General features: G+C 40.5%; 3 protein-coding genes across 8 annotated transcripts; all 3 read right to left on the bottom strand.

The window, feature by feature from the left end:
- Positions 1-373: 373 nt before the first annotated feature.
- Positions 374-3770, bottom strand: LOC109905711 (dynein, light chain, LC8-type 2a). Of its 5 annotated transcripts, none has more exons than XM_020503244.2 (3): positions 3659-3770; positions 1915-2048; positions 374-1734 (listed from the first exon to the last, which is right to left on the bottom strand). In XM_020503244.2, exons 2-3 carry the CDS (start codon positions 2044-2046, stop codon positions 1597-1599), a joined length of 270 nt encoding a protein of 89 aa, XP_020358833.1. In that variant the 5' UTR covers positions 2047-2048; positions 3659-3770; the 3' UTR covers positions 374-1596. The 5 variants fall into 5 exon arrangements, with proteins under 5 accessions (XP_020358833.1, XP_020358834.1, XP_020358830.1 ...); XM_020503245.2 differs by lacking the exon at positions 3659-3770 and adding an exon at positions 2747-2859; XM_020503241.2 differs by lacking the exon at positions 3659-3770 and adding an exon at positions 2648-2758.
- LOC109905710 (serine/arginine-rich splicing factor 1B) lies at positions 374-9181 on the bottom strand. Of its 2 annotated transcripts, none has more exons than XM_031790844.1 (6): positions 8680-9181; positions 8151-8350; positions 5348-5520; positions 4413-5099; positions 1915-3950; positions 374-1734 (listed from the first exon to the last, which is right to left on the bottom strand). In XM_031790844.1, the coding sequence occupies exons 1-4, from the start codon at positions 8868-8870 to the stop codon at positions 4896-4898; spliced, it is 768 nt and encodes a 255-aa protein (XP_031646704.1). In that variant the 5' UTR covers positions 8871-9181; the 3' UTR covers positions 374-1734; positions 1915-3950; positions 4413-4895. The 2 variants fall into 2 exon arrangements, with proteins under 2 accessions (XP_031646704.1, XP_020358827.1); XM_020503238.2 differs by having other exon boundaries at positions 4413-5120; positions 8680-9118.
- Positions 9182-10952: 1771 nt separating this feature from the next.
- Positions 10953-17350, bottom strand: LOC109906084 (fructose-bisphosphate aldolase C-like). The gene is made up of 9 exons (XM_020503743.2): positions 17276-17350; positions 14141-14277; positions 13662-13873; positions 13199-13253; positions 12902-13062; positions 12706-12789; positions 12434-12608; positions 12013-12212; positions 10953-11787 (listed from the first exon to the last, which is right to left on the bottom strand). The coding sequence occupies exons 2-9, from the start codon at positions 14250-14252 to the stop codon at positions 11701-11703; spliced, it is 1086 nt and encodes a 361-aa protein (XP_020359332.1). The 5' UTR covers positions 14253-14277; positions 17276-17350; the 3' UTR covers positions 10953-11700.
- Positions 17351-18519: the final 1169 nt, after the last annotated feature.

An 18519-nucleotide genomic window follows, 5' to 3' on the forward strand; every position in this document is an offset into this window, starting at 1 on the left:
ACTGCTAATTGGTTGCATCTATATTTCCCCTAATAAATATTACTGCTCAGTTGCTGAAATAAACTACACTACACTCAGGTTGTCGCGTAGTGTTTGCACTTGAATACTGAAAAGATCCCAAGCAGCACATACTGTATATAACATGCTGCCTCCGAGGTTAATTAATTTGCCAGCCAATATCTGTCCGGGTCTGTCCCTACATTGCTACACCTCCAAACAGGAACAACCTTACTGAAATCTTAATGGCCAATTGCCCAAATAATATGTGGTGGGCTCCACCCAATGTAACTGTCCATGGTTTTGAAACAATAGCTACACATTTGACTGCATTGTCAAAGACATGGTTAAGTAATCACAAAACTATTGAACGTGATCAGGATACAATGAAATGTTTAATCATTGGCTTGATTATACATTGACTATATTAAAGTTTCCAAGTTTACTGGACACCTTTAAAAGGGACACTTCAGCATTTTGGTAACGAGGCCCTTTAGCTACTTGCCGGGAGTCAATTATAACTTTGATCCGTTAACCATAGACATCCAGTCATTGCGCTATCTACTAGCAACGTCAAGTCATTACACCAACGCTAGTTAGCGTTAGCTCACGAAACTACCAACTTCCTCCACACTGGACAGACATAATGGTATCAAGTGAATCGGACTCTGGGAGAGTAGATCTAGAGCCTCATTGCCGAAATATCCCTTTAGTGAAGTGCAATTGAGTTCAGGTGCCCATGAACTGAGAACAATAAGAGGTACGTCTGTGCAAATCATACAGCAATTTGCATTAAACTATAAACAGAAACCACCAACATAGCAAATACAGTAAAAAAAAAAAAAAACACAAATTAAAATATTTCCTTACAATTTGAAAGTCTACAAAGGGACCTGAACGCCAACATTCAGTCCTTCGTTGCACAGCCAGAATAGGTTCAAGGGTGGATGGTGTCAACCCTCTGCAAATGGAACCGCCAAGCATCTAAATAAGTTAGCACAGGAACTCTACTAGCTTGGAATACAAATAGCAATAGAAAAATGCCAGATGACAGTCCAGCTTATGAAATAAGATTGTGAGATAATGGGATCGATAACAGCAGTTGCAAATCTGGGACGACATGTCCAAATACACTGCGCTAGGCTCACTTGTACCTCTGGCAATATACAGGTATTACAAACTGCTGTAGTACGTCAACGTCTGGAGCAACTAAACACATTTAAAATGACAGGACAGAAGTCACTAAAAACAAAACAGCTCTGTGGGAAAGCAGATGCACAACTACAATCTCTAGCTTTCATTTATTATACAATCAAAGGCCACTGTTAAAGCATTTACAAATTAATTATAACAAAATCTAGCATTAACAAAAATCTCTTCCAGTTGCATTTTATGGAAACTAGTGAACAGTAATATTTTTACTGTAACATATACACATTAAATATGGTACATCTTAGTCCATGCAGTTGCGCACAGCCAGTTGTGTATCATGGTATGTTTTAACTTTAATATTTGAAGTGTATGGGAGGTTGTGACATCAGCCACCAGTGCATTACAGTCCATGTTGGGAAGAGAGGCACTCCAGGCCTCAAAGAGAACTCAGCCAGACTTGAAGAGGAGGATGGCCACCTGCCCTAAGTAGAAGTAGATGAAATGCTTTGTCTCATGAGTGACGTAGCTGCCGAAGTTCCTTCCAACAATGCAATGCCATGTAGGGTTATACTTCTTGTCAAATTCCTATAGGGATTTAAAAAGCAGGGCTTTAGTAATCAATGACTGCACGAGGAAGATAATGACCTCATGGCATGCACATCTTGCAGCCTGGTCATCGTATTTAAACAGCTTGCACCATGGAAGACTACACTCTAATTGGAATACATAGGCCAAAGGCCTGACAACAGAGTTTTCACATCTCACCTTCTTTATGTAGGCTGCAATGTCCTTTTCTATATTGTACTTCTCCATGGCCTGGGTAGCACAGTCCACTGCATCCTGCTGCATGTCCTCAGACATGTCAGCATTCTTGATTACTGCCTTCCTGTCAGTCATGCCTGCAAACAAGGACAACAAAAAGAAACAAGTCTAAACTAACATAATTACAGATACAAAATGACAAGTTTAGTGAGGTGATAAAGCCAGAATTCACAGGTAACACGTGCAGCTATGATTGGTTTACCCCGTCTTCACCGTACCGTGCGGTTTACGATGAAAATCAAAGAATAGGCCAATCAAGTGCAGATATGATACAATGTTGCAATCAACGCGGTTCTATCAGTGTTTCCGAATGTACTGGGATAATAGCTGGTCTATAATTCGGCACCAGATTACGTTGAGTGACTACGACCCTGTGCTGGTTAGGTACAATACGAATAGGTTGCGGAAGAAACTCGATACAGGTAGAATTAAAAACCACATGGCGACATCACATTTATACAATTAGGAATCTGTCCCCTGAAATGCACAATTCTAGTCTAGTTCAAACATCCAGATAAAGCAACTATTAGTTTAATTTTTTACATATCATTCCTTTAAATTATGGATGATTTAACGGGTCCGAGGGTGATCGGATTCGTGCCAATAGCCTGCAGGTGGTAGTGATTGCGCATTAGTTCATTATTTCGATTTAAATTCACAATAGAAAGTAGGCTACCTTGTACGAGAAACTTCGCTTCAATTAGACAACCTGAATCACCACCATCCATGCAAGTCAAGTGTGAGTGCGTGCAGGCTACTCAACATTGTCGCTCACCTTATTTAGGAGATGCTGATACTATCCCCTTCGTAATCTGGTAATTCCCCTTAGTGGATATCAAGTTTTGCTTACTTGATGGATCGTGCTGCGACAAATTATTTTACAAGATTTACTCAAAGCAAATATGTGGGGAAACTGCCCTCGTAAAATACCTCCCCCGCCCTACACAACTTACCCTGCCATTGGCTGAGCTGCCACCTCTTCTTGTGTTTTGAGCATTTTCTAGCAGCTCTTCTCTGCCAGCATCTTATTTCATCCCACAATGCATCGTTAACAATACACGGTGAGGTAAGTAGAGAAGGCCTCCTCACACTCAGCTGTACGGAGTATTTATTATGCTCGATGTGTTAGTTTATTGATATCAGCACCAATGAATGTATGAGAGATTATATAGGCTATTCATTTTATAAAAATATAATCCATGTTTGTCTGTGTGAGATGTATATAAACATCTGTTTGGAATGACATTTCCTCACTACCGCATACAACTCTTAACAGGCTGTTATCACTTATTTCAGAGTTTATATTCAGTTATTTCTTGATTAAACCTAGTCCTGGACTAAAACACAGTAAATTATGAATCTCCATTGAAATGGTTTAGTCCAGGACTAAAATTAATCTGTGTCGGGGAAACCGCCCCACGGTGTAAAATGTAATACATTGGAGTAGATGGTTTACTGGGGTTTTCAATTAGGTCTACAAATAAGCATGTATCTTCTATTACATCATAGGGACATGAAGATCAGCTTTAACATTCATTCAAAAGAAGAAAAAAACTAAAAACCAGGTATGTCTTTTCAGGATTTTATTGAAAATACTAAACTGAAAGAGTAAAGTAAATTTAAGTAATAAAGACTAACTATACTAAATATAATCCCCAACCATCCCACATTTTAATGCCTTATTTACCAGACTCCTTGCATCCTTTGATCCAACTTCCTGGTCCTCAGTTTCCTTTTCTTACTCCAAAAACGTAAATAATCCTTATCCTTTGACTCTGCGCATATTTACCGCTCAAAAATTGAAATAAACTGGGCCATTCAAAAAGTTGCATCTAGGATTCCTTAATTAGTTCAATTGATTTGATTCCTGGAAAATTGATCCCGTTCCAAGCATCCATTCTTGCCTATCCCTTCCCTAAACGCTCCTCTGATCCGGCTCCAAGGATTGGGATCCACTGAGCCACTCCTCCAATCAAAACCTTGAAATACCAGGAAAAAAATCAGAGGGAAACCATTAGAATCATGTCTGATTTGGGCCCAGCCCACTTCTTATATTGTGCACTCATGACATGTCACTACTAATGATCAATTTAAAAAAGTGAGCACCAAAAGCATCAAATTCAGTTTAGATTAAAAAATATATATTTCTCAATGTTTGAGCTGAAACAAGCCCAGAGCCCCTGTCTAATTAAACCAGCATCTATAAAAGAAAAAAGATAAAGGGTTCCTATGTAACATTAAAGTTGAAAAGGTATACCTCAGGACATTTGTCCTGGCACAAAACCAAATACATGCACTGTTTATCAGTGCTTTAAAAAAAAAAAAGTTGCCAAACAATAAGTATATATGATATAGAAAATTGTGCTACATTCAAGAGACAATCATGCATCTTGTAGCAACCATTTTATCAATAGATGCAAATAATCAATACTAAAGCATACCATTGCCTCGACCTCCTAAGATGTCCTATCCTGATCAAACAAATGAAATGTGCTCCACAACTTTTATTCCAAATCACTCTTTAATCCTTATCTTCAGATGTCTAAAGGAAGACACAAGGGTAAAACAGTTTAGCAATGAACTCCCACCATCCCATGAAAAAGTACATCTCAATTTTCCAACACTTACAAAAACATTGATCTCATTAAAAAGAACCGGGTTTCAAGTGTTGCAAAAAATTGAGGACAGACAATAGGTAAATCTAAATTAATTGAAAGGGATCAAAACAAAAGGACTAAAGTAGGGAGGGTCAGGGGAGGGAGGAAAGGTGATACACCTACATACCAAGACCTTCCACTAGGACATCAGGAGATGAAATGCAAAAATTCAAATCTATAGTTGACTTCTGGAAAAACTCAAAAGGGGATAAAAACAAGTGTAGAGGGGAACTGTTTACAGGGGATCCACCAAAAGGGCAACAGAGTTTAGGAACGGGAGCGAGAGCGGCTATGGCGTGGAGAGTAGCGAGGAGATCCTCTGCCACCACGGGTACCACCACCGCGAGAGTTGCTGCGGCTGCGACTGGCTGCGCTGTGGCTCCTGCTTCGACTGCGGCTCCTGGAACGTGATCTTCCATAGCTCGGGCTGCGGGGACCATCTACTTTCACGCGAACGTAAGCGGTCTCTCCCTGGTAGACACACAAAAAGAACTGGACGTTGAAATGAAAAGCATTTCCACCTCAAACGGTTCCTTCCATTGCATCAAAACAAGCCTTCAGTTCTTGAAAGGCTGCACAAGTAGTCACTGGATTGAAAGTGGGGAAAGGTTGAGGGGAAAGATTCAAGTGTTATTAGTCACTTTAGTTATCTTTAACAAAAATAGAATCATATCCTTACAATCAAATCCATGAACCACCAATCAAACCTGAAAGCATACCTCGTGTGATCGGAATTTGGTGTTATCCAGTTTTCGAACGGCGTAGGTCATGTCTTCTTTGCGCACAAACTCCACAACCCCAGTTCCATCTCTGAAAACATCAGCATAACATACATCCCCAGCCTCACGCATGTGATCCTTGAGGTCCTGCCAGCTGCCACTCTGAGGAAGCCCTTTGGAGAGAAGAGCATATAAATTAGATTGTTATCACTGAGTAAAACATCTTTGCTCAATGGTACAAACTTGCTCAATAGATCTGTGGCATAGCAGTATAATTCTGAATCTGCACAGAGAATAACTAAACCAGGCTGGTTCTACCCCACCAGAAACAATGAACTAATGTAGAAGACATGGATATGAATTAACTATCAATATTTAGTGGACCAAAAGACCACCGCTTCCGTCTTGTGAAAAAGTAACTAGCCAATCAGCCTCTGCCGAGTACCCAAAAACCAGATGTTCCAGCAATACTCCATCTTAACTCCTCCTCCACATTTACTGGATTGGTTGAACAGTGCAGAAGAGGTCTGCCCAACAGCTTATTTTCCTTCTCGCCAAGACCAGAGGTGTGTGCAGTTCACGTCGACGTTTGATACATTCTTGAACTAAGTTACGTTTGCTGGGTATGGCGAGTATATAAAAGGGCAGTGGCCATGTTCACAGCGTTCCCAAACCCCTCCCAGTTTTTCAACTGGTCATACTGAATGCAGCCCAGTATGTAGGGGACCTAGTTTCAGGCGATTACTTTACACCTGCTATGTTAACACAGGGAGTCCATTTGTTAGTGAAATACAGAAGAACACCAGCACAGTGTTGTTGAAATATTAAAGACTGGTAAGTTACCGTTTGCACAGTAGGTCAACGTGGTGGCATGCAGTGCAACAAGTGAAGTATATCAACTAGAGGTTGACCGATTAATCGGCATGCCGATTAATTTGGACTGATTTCAAATGTGCATAACAATTGGTAACCGGAATTTTTGGATGCCGATTATATTGCAATCCACAAGGAGACTTCATGGGAGGCTGACCAACTGTTACGCGAGTGCAGCAAGGAATACGTTTAATGCTAGCTAGCTACTTATCTTATAAGAAACGATCCATCTTAACAATCACTAGTTAACTACACATGGTTGATGATATTACTAGTTTAAAACTAGCTTGTCCTGCGTTGCATATAATCACTGCGGTGCCTGAAGCTAGGGGCACTATTTTTATGTTTGGAAAAATAACGTTCCCAAAGTAAAGCCTATTTCTCAGGACCAGATGCTAGAATAGGCATATAATTGACAGATTAGGATAGAAAACACTAAAGTTTCCAAAACTGTCAAAATATTGTCTGAGTATAACAGAACTGATATTGGAGGCAAAACCCTGAGAAAAATCAAACCAGGAAGTGGATTCTATTTTGAAAACTCCATGTTCCATAGCCTCCCATTGCTCCATTTAAAGGTATATCAACCAGATTCCTTTCCCTATCGCTCCCTCGAGGTGTCAGTCTAGTTGTAGTTTCAGGCTTTTATTTTGAAGAATGAGCGTGAATGACCACATTGCGTAAGTGGATAGGTGGGGGCTCTCAGAGTGAGTTGTGCGCAAAAGAGAAAGGCGGCCATTGTTACTCCCAGTCCTAGTGAAAAGCCAACTGTCCCGGTTGATATGTTATGGAATAGATATTTGAAAAACACCCTGAGGATTGATTATAAAAAACATTTGACATGTTTATGTGGACATTATAGATATAATTTGGAATTTGTCTGCGTTGTCGTGAACGCTCTTTCCGGTGGATTCCTGGGCATAACGCACCAAACTAACGGAGGTATTTGGATATAAAAAATATCTTTATGGAACATTTGTTGTCTATCTGGGAGTCTTGAGTGAAAACATCCGAAGATCAAAGGTAAACGATTAATTTGATTGCTTTTCTGATTTCCGTGACCAAGTTGCCTGATGCTACACAAACGCTTGTATTGCTTTCGCTGTAAAGCATCATTTCAAAATCTGAGACAACAGGTGGATTAACAAAAGGCTACGCGGTGTTTTGCAATATTGCACTTGTGATTTCATGAATATTTTCTAGTAATATTATTTGACTGTGGCGCTATGCTGTGGGACAGCATTTTTTATGAAACCTGTGAAATTGGTGTTATATTTGCTCTTCGCACTGAGTATTCCTCACTCTACCAGAGTAAGATCGATGTGTATTGCAAACAAGTACGGGAAAGTCCTGAGGGCGTTTTACGGTCATCAGACGTCCTTGGGCGGAAGTAAAGGTATGTCTTTCCTTCCCCTCCTATGTTCCAGAATGCCCTGACTAGAAGTAAATCTGGGACACTCAAATTAGTGTGTTACATTTGGTACCGTTGCACAAGATTGGCACTTTAAATGAATGGGTTTAACATGCAATGCTGCCATTTTCTTCTGTACATAAGAATTAGCATATTAAGTAGCTAATTTGCAAAGCCAAAAGTAAATTGTTACATACGCCGTTTTTCACAAGGCATGAAGATTTGGTCATATGACAACCCTACCGTAAAACTATTAGTCTTAAGTTATTGTAATTATGTATTCCGTACTGCCTCATTTGCATAATATCACAGTTTATTTGAATCTACTCTGTTCTAAATCAGCCCTGAAAATGTCATTAGAATATGACAACCCTATCTTGAGGTATTGGACAGAGCGTGTTGAAATTAAGTCTCCAGACAGATGATTCTGTGCCATCATTGACCAGGGGCGACCCTTTTCGATCACTTGAAAATGAGACCTCAGCAACGGTAAGTCTCCAACCTAGTTACACAACTCACCTGAGACAATGACCCTGTACTCGGAGCGTCTGGATGGCGGCCCGTATCTGCCTCTAGGGGCGCCACCAACCCCCCCCCCACCACCACCACCACCAAAGCCGCCTCTCCCCCCACCCCTGCCGCTCCGAGGGAATTCAACTCGCAGCCGATAACCGTCGTAGTCATAGCCGTCTCGTCCGTACACTGCATCGTCGGCATCCCTGAAAGTGATAGAAAATGTTAGTTAAACAATCGTCCACACAGCACCCTGTGGCGTAACTCATTAGCCGGCTAAACTCAATTTACTTTAACTCGTGGCGTTTAGTTGGCTAGCCACAAACAAAGACAACTTCAATGTGCCACTGCAGAAAGAGACGAAACCAGCGGTCAAGCCAATTAACGTTACATTCTTAAAACGAAAATGGCTAGTTACGTTAACTTTAGTTACATGTGCAAACTAAGTCGACGTTGCATGAGCATAGATATTCAAGTTACAGTATAGTAACGTTAGAGCAGTGCACGAGTTGCTAACAAGCTAGCCTTTAGCTACCTGGGATCTTCAAATTCGATAAAGGCAAAGGGAGGTCCTCCTCTCCGATTTTTCAAGTCGATGTCGCGAATCGCTCCGTATTTGTAAAACACGTCCTCGACATCTTTGGTGCGAATATCAGGGGGTAGATTTCCGACGTAAATACGACAATCGTTATTTCCTGCAGGGCCTCTCACGACGCCTCCCGACATAATAGCTAACGTTAGCTAGTTTATTTTAGCGTTGAGTTTAAATAAAAAGCGAGTTCTCAAAACGGTATTCAAGTAGATCACAACCGATTAGAAAACCATATTAGTATAGTGCATAAACACGAAATAAGGTATCAATCGCGCTTAAAGCTGTCTACTAGCTAGCTACACTTCTCCCGGTGCAGAACCGCGCTTCTTCGCGAGGGCATTCATCAATACAGGAAATGTGCCCAGTAGAGAACTCTAGAAATGCCTACCTCCGCCAAACAAACTAGTCCACAGGGCTCATCTGTAAAAGAGACCTGGGTGTCAGTATGCCTCCCTGATAGAATAAATGTTAAATCAATAAACACAGGTGTGTGGTATTGGTATAATTACGTGAATAATTTCAGCTAAAAAGGTTTTCAGGTGAGCAGATTGTTATTGTTTAGCCATTATCGCCTTGCAATTTTAAATCGTCATAATGTATCAATTGTCTTTATGAGTAGTGGCCAGCAACCTATTATTATAGGCTGGCCTACACCAATAATATTGCATTTACAAAGTATATACACACATACATTGTTTATGAATGAGGACCTTCTTGGACCTCAAGAAGAATGAGGACCTTCCTAATGTTTCAAGCTTGGTCCCGACCCTTTCAACGAATGTTTGTGAACTCAGTGCGGTGCGCTTATTTTTCTGTGCAGTGTGAACACTCCAAAGGAACTCAGACCCATCAAGGGCCCCAAAAGCGAAACGAACTGAGAGTTCGCTTGAATTCCGCGATCGGGTTCCAATTTTGGGGGGGGCAATGTGAACGCAAAGCTCAGGTTCGTTTGTCATTATTCCCGCACCACACACTAGGCTACTGCAACAGTTTCCCTTGCCCTTAACACTCACATTGGTGCCACAAGAGAGAAGATGTTGAATGTGTGGAGTTTTTAGTTCATATTATTTGTTTGCTATATTTGATCTATAGGCTAAGATAGCTTAATCAACTGTTTATTGATTGGGGGGTTTGAATAGTGTGAGAAGACAATCTCACAACGTTGGGTACATAATCCTTTTTTTTTTATTTCACCTTTATTTAACCAGGTAGGCTAGTTGAGAACACGTTCTCATTTACAACTGTGACCTGGCCAAGATAAAGCAAAGCAGTGTGACACAGACAACACACATAGAGTAAACAATACGCAAGCCAATAACACAATAAACAAGTCAATGACCCAGTAGGAAAAAAAAGTCTATATAGAGTATTCTAGCTCTTAAAGAGGCAGTAGCCTACATTGGGTGTACAATTTTCAATTACAGCATTATTTATTCTGCAGTTATTCAGTTGCTATTTATTCTGTTAGCAATTAAATGCACATGTTAATAGTATATTCTGATTACAATTATTATGTCTGATATTTTAATGAAATGCAATTTATTAGCTTCCAAAATGTAAGTAGGTATATCTAGCTGTCCGATAACACATTCTGATTGAATGGCTTGTCCTGCACTTTGTAAAAACATGTGCATGTTGGAAAAAGATTTTGGTTCCTCTCTAAACATATCAATGTGAATGCAAAGAGGACTCAGTCCACAAAATAGGTGAAGTGAACAGGCAAAATAGTTTAGTCCTCATTCAGAGGCAAGGACAGTGTGAATACAAAAATTTAGCTTTAGCTTTTTTTTTCACCCTAAAGAGGACTGAGATGCGTTCTTTTTAAAGAGGACTATGTGAAAACACCCTAATATATCCTTGTCAACTACTCTTAAGCCAGTAGATGGTGCCATGGACCATGGTATGGGAAAGCAAATCAGATGACAAGCTACAAGTAGCCTACTAGTTTATGGGTGAGGATAAATTAACTAAGAATTCTGTTAAAATCAAGAACTGTATAACATTATCAGAGTTTGACTTCTGTAGAAAATAATGTACAAATCATGCAATGTGTAGGTAGGCCTACTCTTTGGTGCAGTTAAACAAATATATATTTGTGAGTAGGCCTAGTCTTCATGGACAGACTATGGAGCATGAGCATCTGACCAAATTATGGGATATTTTAATTCTGGTTTAAACAAGATTAATTTATGAGAAATAAAACCAGAATTACCAGATCGTTTCAACACAATTTATTGTTATTACTTTTGCACTACAGTATTTGATAATCAGTTGCATAGAGAACAATACTTAGCTAAGTCACAAAAATAACATTTTTCCAACAACACTATTTACTGTAAGTCCAGCTGTCCATTAGTTCATCCAAAACCACGTCTTTGGAACTTTCTGCCTCTATGCAAGAACACACACACAATTTCTACAAAATCATATCTTCACACAGCTATTTTGTTTAGACACACATATCCCATCATTAATCCAGAATTTGGAATGGCAATATGGTCTTTTCAAGAAAGCTAGAATTCTCCATTCTCGTCACACACAATAGGCCTACACCACGCACCCTATCTAATGCTTAGTGCAGCAGTTTGGAAAGTGGCTTTACATGGCAAAAGTTGATTCTGGATCTCATCAAAATAAATAATGAAACAACCAAACATCAGTTAGGTTTCATTTTGCTACTACCACAAGAATATGTTGTCATCTCAAAGGTTACAATAATATTGTTGAAAGTGTCTAATCAAAGGACATCCGTTAATGACTAATTTCATTAGACACTTACATCTAGTGGGTCCACCAATGTGCAACTTTTTTTAATAATAAGTGTGTACACTCAAGTAACTATATTATAACTCCTAGAATACAGATTGTAGACAGCACATGCCTGTGATTGGCCATTGGTATAGCAGTGACAGTGGACGATGCTATTGGTTAACCAAAGCTGTAATGTGAGGCATCACTGGCTCTTCAGTATGCATGATTGGCCACATAGATCTGGTCAGATTCACTGTCCCCGCCACCAGTGTACTTCCCCTGACAGGCCAAGCCATTCACCTGATAGTGAGAGAAAGGGGATGGGGGTATGAGGGGCAAACACACAAACACTGTTAGGGGTGAAACTCACTTCATGTCAGCTGAATACATAGATCACTTCCTCAGATGACCGTTCCACACGGAAAATGGTGAAATACAAAAAAGAAAATGTTCCTCATCAACACTAAGTGCTAAAAGATGAAAGCCAGGTTGATCAAGAGGCTGAAAACAAAGTGATGTACATGCCTCTGCTCTCTTGATAAACTGCTCAGTGGCAGCACTCTCATTCTCTTTATGTCCACGCCAGGTTTTGAGTGCGGAGACCTGAAGGGCTCGGCCATACGAGAAGGTGAGGGCCCAGGGCTTCACCAAGGAGCAGTTGTTGATGGCATTCAGGTGGACAGAGGCCTCCTCTTCACTCTGACCCCCAGAAAGGAACGTTACTCCTGCACACACAGAAAATAAATAGAAATAGCTGTGAGTGAACAGTTAATGGATTTCTATCAGCACCATAAGTGCTTTACAAACTGCCAATAAATTAATATATGTTCATAATGCCAAATCACTGGTATAGTGACTGAATCTGACACGGGTATTGCATGTACTCTCTTCTGAGCTTCATTGAGAGTGAGAGGCAATATAACTGGTCAATGGCCTTTGACCTTACCCGTGACAGCAGGAGGGACGGTGCGGCGCAAGGCTGTAACCGTTGCCATGGCGACCTCCTCTGCGCTGTATTTGGTGGGGCAGCTGTGGCCAGGAGTGGCCATATTGGGCTTGAGCAGAGTGCCCTCCAGGTACACATGATGGTCAGACATGGCCTTGTACAATGCAGCTAGCACCTGCACAACACAGGGGAACACATGGAACATAATAAACTGGCAATGTTAGAAATACATATTACATACTAACAGGTTAAGAGTTGGGGTACGGTCCCACCTTCTCTGTGACATACTGACAACGCCTCAGATCATGATCTCCATCAGACAAAATCTCTGGCTCCACAATAGGCACAATCCCATGCTGGGTGAAAGAAAAATGACATAATCCGCATGATTAGAAGGCGTTGCTGATGTTACCTATATTTCATCATACCTCATATTGTGCCTTTAAACTGCATTTGTGGAGTCCTTACCTGCTGGCAAATGCTTGAATATCGAGCCAGGACATTTGCATTCTCTTCAATGGACAGTTTAGAGGGGGTGGTCTCACTGATCTTGAACACACAGCGCCACTTAGCAAAGTTTGCCCCATCCTTCTTATACTGAACACAGCGTTCTGAGAGCCCATCCAGTCCTATAGGATGAAAAAGAAATTAACAAGGCTGGTAAGGATTGGGATTCACCAATGAGTGGCAGACTCATTTGTAACTGTCAAATTCAGATAGTTATGATGATCAGATTGACTAGAACCCAAGGGGTCTTAGCCCTACCCTGAGTGGTAGATTCTCCATTGGTTCCTGCCAAGGGGACAACACCCTTGTCAACCTGAAGAAAGAGATAAAGCAGATCAAAAATAAGAATCCCTCCCCTTCACACTGATCTTCTCCATGTCTTAAAGCCAGCTTATTTTCATCCAGATGGTGTTGATATTAATAGCAGCCATTCTACCCATAGCACTGCACCATCTACCCCATCAGGGGTAGAACTCCTGATCCGAGTGTATCTGTGCTACCTTTTGGCCTCCGTAATGTTGAAACCTGTTCCCTTCCTGGAACTGTCTATTGGAGCATATCAAGTAGCCTTATGTTCTACATTCTCATTCCTTCCCTCGATAATGTTATATACAGTAGAAGTAGGGTCGAGAGGTATTCTTGCCCAAGCTAAAGACCAGAGACATAAAACATACTTCAGATATCACCATTGGCCCCTATGACCGCTTTGCTTGTACAGTACCTTGATTCCCACAGTGATGCCCCTGTCCTTGATCATCTTGACAAAGGGCGTGCCATCATCAGCGTGCTGGTACAGTGTCTCATGGAAGAAGATGACTCCTCCGATGCAGCTGTTGATGCGGTCGTCAGCCCTGAAGAGGATCTGGCGGTACTGCCGGCGGTTCTCCTCAGTGTTCTCAACCCCTATCTGGTTAAGGCGCTTTGCCATGCTGCCTGTTTCCAGGAACATTAGAAACAAACATGTTCACACTCTGGTAAACCTACATTTATAAAAACTGAATAATCTTTTGGATACCATCCTGTACCACTGCTTTGTAGAGGGTTCTGGCAAGCACCACTGGAAATGAACATTTGTCTGATTTCTTGAAAGTAGGTCCCACTGTTATTGTTAATACCATACATACATGTAGATTGTTACGTAATCATTTTCATTCCAACTGTTTTCCAGTGCAGAGAGAACATACAAAGCTCCCTACTAACCAACAGACTCATCAGCAGCCAGAATGCCCTTCCCTGGAGTGACGATACGAAGGGCAATCTCCTGGAGCTCCTGCTTCTGACCACTGGAGAGGGCTGGGAATTGGTGCGTCATCCTGAGAGATGGTCGATCACACAACCTGCATAGGGATATCAGATTGTGCACATATTTTCTGGTCTATATTGATCAATATTCACTCAGGGAAATATTTAGGTAGAGAAATACATCAACAGTAAGGTTATATCTCTCCCGTCCTTTCAAATCCCAGGGATTTTGGCAAAGTGGCTGTCCTTGTTGGCATATTGTCAACTGGGATTAGGAATGTGTGGACCTCTGTGCTGACTATGCAGACCACCAAACAAGGGGCCATGCAAGTCTTTATGTCCGGAAGGATTTACATTTTCTCTGTTGGGGTCTCATAAACAACCAAAAATAGCTATTTAATAAGAAAAAGTCAAGGACTACACAGGCTGTATCACAACCGACCGTGATTAGGAGTCCCATAGGGCGGTGCACAATTGGCCCAGCATCGTCCGGGTTTGGCCGATATTGTAAATAAGAATTTGTTTTTAACTGACTTGCCTAGTTAAATAACATTTTTAAAATATAAGAATGACTTGATGCCAATGATGACAACCAATGGAGAAATCTGTCCAGCTTCTTTGGCTGACATAGATACCCCAAACACATTTCCCTCATCGATTGTTGCTTGCTTGTTTTCAATCTCTTCAAGCATTTTCATTCCCCCAAAATGTATTCCTCTCAACTCCCTCTCTCTTTCCCACACTCTAAAGTACAGCGAAGAGGCACAGTCAGAGCTGAAATATACAACTTTCTCAGCCAACAACTCAGTAATCCAGACAACCTTCGGCATGTGGTCACTGTTGAGGTGGGCGCTACTGACAAATATCCCAGGAGGTAAAAGAAAGGTGAGGGAATTTTGTCAGTCTAAACCAGAGCTTTTTCAGAAATATTACCCTGGTTCTGTGTAGCTGTAATAGCAATATCAAATTGGCAAGTGAAATAAAAAATGATGATGTAGTAATACGTACAGTTGAAGTCGGAAGTTTACATACACTTGGAGTCAAGTGAAACTCATTTTTCAACCAATCCACAAGTTTCTTGTTAACAAACTGTAGTTTTGTCAAGTCAGTTAGGACATTACTTTGTGCATGACACACGTAATTTTTCCAACAATTGTTTACAGACAGATTATTTCACTTATAATTCACTGTATCACAATTTCAGTGGGTCAGAAGTTTACATACACAAAGTTGGCTGTGCCTTTAAACAGCTTGGAAAATTCCAGAAAATGATGTCATGGCTTTAGAAGCTTCTGATAGGCTAATTTACATAATTTTAGTCAATTGGAGGTGTACCTGTGGATGTATTTCAAGGCCTACCTTCAAACTCAGTGCCTCCTTGCTTGACATTATGGGAAAATCCAAAGAAATCAGCCAAGAGCTCAGAAAAAAAATTGTAGACCTCCACAAGTCTGGTTCATCCTTGGGAGCAATTTCCAAACACCTAAAGGTACCACGTTCATCTCTACAAACAATAGTACGCAAGTTTTAAACACCATGGGACCACACAGCCGTCATACCCCTCAGGAAGGAGACACGTTCTGTGTCCTAGAGATGACCGTACTTTAGTGCAAAAAGTGCAAATCAACCAGAACAACAGCAAAGGACCTCGTGAAGATGCTGGAGGAAACGGGTACAAAAGTATCTATATTCACAGTAAAACGAGTCCTATATCGACATAACCTGAGAAGCCGCTCAGCAAGGAAGAAACCAATTCTCCAACACCGCCATAAAAAGCCAGACTACGGTTTGCAACTGCACATGGGGACAAAGATCATACTTTTTGTAGCAATGTCCTCTGGTCTGATGAAACAAAAATATAACTGCTTGGCCATAATGACCATTGTTATGTTTGGAGGAAAAAGCCAAAGAACACCATCCCAACTGTGAAGCATGGGGTGGCAGCATCATGTTGTGGGGGTGCTTTGCTGCAGGAGGGACTGTTGCACTTCACAAAATAGATGGCTTCATGAGGCAGGAAAATGATGTGGCTATATTGAAGAAACGTCTTAAGACATCAGTCAGGAACTTAAAGCTTGGTCGCAAATGGGTCTTCCAAATGGACAATGGCCAATAGCATACTTCCAAAGTTGTGGAAAAATGGCTTAAGGACAATAAAGGCAAGGTATTGGAGTGGCCATCACAAAGCCCTGACCTCAATCCTATAGAAAATTTGTGGGCAGAACTGAAAAAGCTCTTGTGAGCAAGGATGCCTACAAACCTGACTCAGTTACACCAGATTTGTCAGGAGGAATGGGCCAAAATTCACCCAACTTATTGTGGAAGGCTACATGAAATGTTTGATCCAAGTAAAACAATTTAAAGGCAATGCTACCAAAAACTAATTGAGTGTATGTAAACTTCTGACCCACTGGGAATGTGAAATAAATAAAAGCTGAAATAAATAGTTCTCTCTACTATTATTCTGACATTTCACATTCTTAAAAGTAAGTGGTGATCCTAACTGACATAAGACAGGACATTTTTACTCTGATTAAATGTCAGGAATTGTGAAAAACTGAGTTTAAATGTATTTGGATAAGGTGTATGTAAACTTCCAACTTCAACTGTATCATTCACATAGAGGCTATATATTTCTACTGTTTGAGTACTGTTTATTGAAAGCAGAAGGCCACTAATCACACTTCCCACTTGCTGATGCAGCAGTGCTGACTACAGGGATCTGTGGGGTAGTACAATGCACTTGTTGATTTGTGCATTCATATCACACCCCTTGATATTGGGTATGGCAAATCACCATGTAAACACAGACCACTCCACTGTCTGCAATAACCGAGGAAAAATACGACAATAGCCAGTAAAAATGTTTACCTTTCATGCATTGACCTATCATGTAACTCCAATCCACTCCTTTATATTGGTTTAGTAAATTATCTTTAGTTTTCCAAATAAAACATCAAAATCATTAATTTAATAGCATATCTGGGTCCCACTCATTACATATAGTTGAACATTTCTAAATATATTATCTATCATGTTTACTAAAGCTTGCTGAAATGAAAAGTGAATGTCAAGAAAACTTGAGAACCTTACCTGATAGGATGCAAATTCAGAATTCACTTGTTCACTGGAGAAGTGATGGCCACTGCAATGTCTGACAGACTGCTGCTCCCTTGTATCCCACTCAATACCTCTAGGGCGTGGCTTAACGATGGGGTGGGGCTTATTGATGGATAATAAATAAATATGGACGAATGCATTCAACCAGAGGAGGCTGGTGGGAGGAGCTATAGGAGAACAGGCTCATTGTAATGGCTGGAATGGTATCAATGGAATGGACTCAAACACGTTGTTTCCATATGTTTGATGTATTTGGTACCATTCCATTGATTCCATTACAGCCATTACAATGAGCTTGTCCTCCTACAGTTTCCTCCACCAGCCTCTGTATTCAACTAAAACTAATCCATCATTCCAAGTCATTACAATAATAACAATACACTTGTCTTGCAAGTTCAATCAATAATTAAGTGGATGAAATATTAAGCTAATTAATCGTTCCAAACAACAATTTTGTTTTTCTCTTAATTTTATATAAATAGATGTTATATTTCATGAAGTCTGGCTACTTAAAACAGCACTATTGTGTACACCCAGGTTTATTACAGTATGTTGGCCCAATAACTTCTTCTGAAGCTATAATAACCCTTCAGCGCAACCTCATTTAAGGGTTAAACCACAACCCCTTTGCTCACTAATTTCTGCTAATTAGTTGGAATCATAGACTTATGTAATTGGGTTGAACTATGCCTGGGGCACATTTCTGAATCTCTTGGCAATTCGGACATCCCCTAAGACCCAGAGGAAAAGCTCAGTCTCAGAGCAATTCAAACACTCCTATGCATATCTGCATTATGCATTAGTAGGAAATCATGGGTATTAATAGGTTCAGAAATGGTGTTTCCAGTATATATACAGTACATGACCGAATATAGAACTGGGACATAGATTAGAGAAAAATGGGGTGAGAATGTTTTTTTTTTTCTGTGAACAAGATATATAACAATCAGTGTTTGAGTACTTTACATAGGTTGATACTCGAGATCAGGTTCATCACATGAAGATCAACAGTGATATGCTACATTGGCTTTATGGTGGCATATTCAGTTATTACATTTTCACTCGAAGTCGTTGGATAAAATGTGTAGATAATTCTACCAAGAATGACTTGTATTTGACAGTAAATACTTAATTCTCATCAAGTATTTGATCCTTTATTTGGGACGTTTACCTCCCTCTGGCCCTTTTCTGTATAGAAGTGAGAAAATATGTTTTCC

The sequence above is a fragment of the Oncorhynchus kisutch genome, linkage group LG15 (assembly GCF_002021735.2).
Source record: "Oncorhynchus kisutch isolate 150728-3 linkage group LG15, Okis_V2, whole genome shotgun sequence".
In the NCBI taxonomy this organism is placed as follows: domain Eukaryota; kingdom Metazoa; phylum Chordata; class Actinopteri; order Salmoniformes; family Salmonidae; genus Oncorhynchus; species Oncorhynchus kisutch.